The 3,452-nt window shown below is 42.1% G+C and overlaps 1 protein-coding gene across 1 annotated transcript in view; it reads right to left on the minus strand.

The window, feature by feature from the left end:
• Window positions 1-2,642, minus strand: part of LOC103610413 (chromosome unknown open reading frame, human C1orf21) — a gene marked incomplete at its 5' end in the record, with an annotated part of 31,601 nt that extends 28,959 nt beyond the window's left edge. Inside the window, one exon of the mRNA XM_008594590.1 lies at window positions 2,566-2,642. Within this exon, the coding sequence (XP_008592812.1) occupies window positions 2,566-2,642 (77 nt within the window). The remainder of the gene's footprint in view (window positions 1-2,565) is intronic.
• Window positions 2,643-3,452: the final 810 nt, after the last annotated feature.

The raw sequence follows: 3,452 nt of genomic DNA on the forward strand, positions 1-3,452 counted from the left end.
AAAAAAAAATGTCTAGTTTCTTTTGAAAGGAAGAATTACATTCCTGAGCCCATTCACTATCCCAATTGCTATACCATAGTGGCATAGCTGTAGAAGACACGGAGCCAGGTTAAAGTGATTAGGAACTAGGTTATTTTTCTCTCAATTTTCTGGGAAGAATCAGAGATAACATAACTTCTTATGATTAAGATTTTGCTTTATGGGGGGCCGGCCCGGTGGCGCACTGCTACAGTGCGCCTCTTGAGAGCATGACGGCGCTCCCGCCGAGGGTTCGGATCCCACATACAGACTGGTTCCCGCTCACTGGCTGAGCGAGGGGCAGGCGCGGCACCGAGGGTTGCGATCCCGTTGCCGATCCCGGTCCGGTACGGGCGTGACACTGAGGGTTGCGGTCCGTTGCAGGACACAAAAAAAGACAAAAAGGGAAAAAAAAAATTTTGCTTTATGGGGCTACTAATACATATTTAGAATAGTCCAATTTATTTTGGGGTGGGAGGTGAGTGTGTCAAATGAACCAGTGTCATTGGTACCCTCAGGGAGTTTGTCTGTATTTAGATGGGACACCACAGTAGAGATTTGTAGCCTCTGGCATAAGAGAGCCTCTTTGAAGAAAGGAGAGGATAGCTTCAAAGTCACACTAAAGTGCATTTTATCACCAAGATAGCCTGAGTTCTAGAACAATCTAGAAAACTACTCTAGGAGTGGAAAACTAACTTTTTAAAACCATGTTCACTATTTTAATAAAATACTTAGGGATGATCACCTGTTGGTAATCAACAATCTTGTTTTCAAGTTCCCACTACCAGTAAGGACACGTACCAGGCACTATATACATCCTCACGTGATATAATCTTTTTTTTTTTTTTTTTTGTCTTTTTTGTCTTTTTCCGTGTCCGGCAACGGATCGCAACCCTCAGTGTCGCCCCTGCACCGGACCGGGGACCGGCAATGGGACCGCAACCCTCGGTGCCGCTCCCGCGCCTCGCTCAGCCAGTGAGCGGGAACCGGTCTGTATGTGGGATCCGAACCCTCGGGCGGGAGCGCTGCCGTGCTTCCCAAGCGGCGCACTATCCAGTGCGCCACTGGGCCGGCCCCGATATAATCTTTTTTAAAAGAACTTTTTCTGTTTTTCTTATTTCCTTTTTAACTTTTTATGAATACATAACACATAGAAAATATATAACGTTATCTGTACATTTTTGAATAATTATTAAAGGAACACCCATGTCATTACTTTTCTTTAATGTTTCACAATAAACCTACGTACAATGTATTGCTTAGTTCTGTCGCTTTTGAGCTTTGCATGAATGAAACTATATAGAGGCACATATGGCTACTTACTCTATGGCCGTGACCTTGTATTTATGAGATTCCTCCATCATGGTATATGTAGATTTACATTATTCATTTTCACTGATGTGTAGTATTCCCATCACAGGAATATGCCACAGTTTTGTTACCTGTTTTATTTTTGATGGACATTTGGGCTTTACCTGTAAGAGCTTTAAGAGCACAGGTAAAGTGTAGCTATGAACCTTTCAAATTATGTCTCCTGGTACAAATGTAACGAGAGCTTCTTAAGGGTATAGACCTGGGAGTGGAGTTGTTGGGGAATAAGGTGTGCCTAGGTTCAATTGTGCTACATAACGCAGATTGTTTTCCAAAGTAATTATACCAGTTTATATTCCCCCCAGCAGGGGTTATGTTATTCCACATCCTGGTCAATCTTTTGTATCGTCAGATTTGTAAATGTTTGCCAATCTGGTGGTATGAAATGGCGTTTTTCATATATATTAGGCATCCATGTTTCTTCTTCAGTCAATTGGTTATTCATGTCTTTAGCCTGTTTTTCTATGGGGTGTCTGTCTTTTACTTATTGATTCGTAGAATTACTTTAAGTATTCTTAAAACCCAACTACTGTCAAGTATATGTATTGCAAATATCTCCCCTGATTTTATGACCTCTCACTCTCTTATGGCATATAAGCAGAAGTTAAACAGAAGTTCTCAAGTTTAATGCAGACATTAATTAATGATTTTCCTTAAGGTTTGCATCCTTTGTGTTTTATTCAGAATTCCTCCATATCCCACAGTCATAATGATATTCCCCTTTATTTTCTTCTAACAGGCCTGCAATGACAGCTTTGTTATGTATTGTGGGTCTGTTTGGGGACTCTAATCTGTCCGTTACACCAAACCACACTGTCTCAATTACTAAAGCTTTATAATAAGTCTTGATTAAGCTGATACAGGCTGAGCATCCCTAATCCAAAAATCCAATATTTGAAATGCTCCAAAATCTGGAACTTTTGGAGTGCTGACATCATACTCAAAGGAAATACTCATTGGAGCATTTCAGACTTTGGATTTTTGGATTAGGGATGTTCAACCGGTATGTACTGCACTCTGCAGATATTCTGAAATCCAGAAAAATCCAATATCTAAAACATTTCTGTCTCAAGCATTTTTGATAAGAGATGCTCAACCTGTAGGCAAAATGGAACTCACTCTAAAAACATTTTTAGTTTTAAAAACAATGTAAGGAAAATAGGAATTAGAACTTACTTTGCTCTGGGTTGATGAACTAATCCCGGAATCTCTTTATTAGTTTTAAGTCTTACATTTGAGCTGGCACTTTTTTCCTGAAACACATAAGCACACACATGTAAAAGACAAGATCAGAATCTGTAATTAAACAATAGCATGAGTCTTCATCACAGAAATGTTACATCTGTTTGGGATCCTCTCCCACAGCTGGTTACTTCACAAGCACAAAAGTCCTTGCAAATACGTTACACAGTACAGGTAGAACCTGCCACACTGGGCCAAGCCTGTGGCGCACTCAGGAGAGTGCGGCGCTGGGAGCGCCAAGGCCGCGGGTTCGGATCCTATGTAGGGATGGCCGGTACACTCGCTGGCTGAGTGCCGTGCGGCCGGTCTCAAAAAAAAAAACAAAAAACAAATTTGCTATGTTTTGGGCCAGCCCGGTGGCACACTGGAGAGTGCGCCGCTTGGGAGCGCAGCAGCGCTCCCACCAAGGGTTCGGATCCCATGTGGAGACCGGTTCCTGCTCACTGGCTGAGCGCGGTACGGGCGCAACACCGAGGGTTGCGATCTGGTTGCCGGTCCCCGGTATGGGCGCGACACCGAGGGTTGCGATCCCGTTACCGGTCAGTAAAAAAGACAAAAAGGAAAAAAAAAAAAAGAACCTGCCAAACCGAGGGTTGCGATCCCGTTACCGGTCAGTATAAAAGACAAAAAGGAAAAAAAAAAAAAGAACCTGCCAAAAATTTAACAAGAAACGTTGGTATGAAAAGACCTATGATGCTGTTTAGAAAACAATATATGGCTAATATTTGATTCTTTAATTCTAACAGTAATAAAATCAAAGAACAGAAGATCTAGTGTCAAAAGAGCAGTGGCAGTACAGTCACAGTCACAGCCCCTGTTTA

The sequence above is a fragment of the Galeopterus variegatus genome, unplaced genomic scaffold (genome assembly GCF_000696425.1).
Source record: "Galeopterus variegatus unplaced genomic scaffold, G_variegatus-3.0.2 Scaffold11108, whole genome shotgun sequence".
NCBI classification, from domain to species: domain Eukaryota; kingdom Metazoa; phylum Chordata; class Mammalia; order Dermoptera; family Cynocephalidae; genus Galeopterus; species Galeopterus variegatus.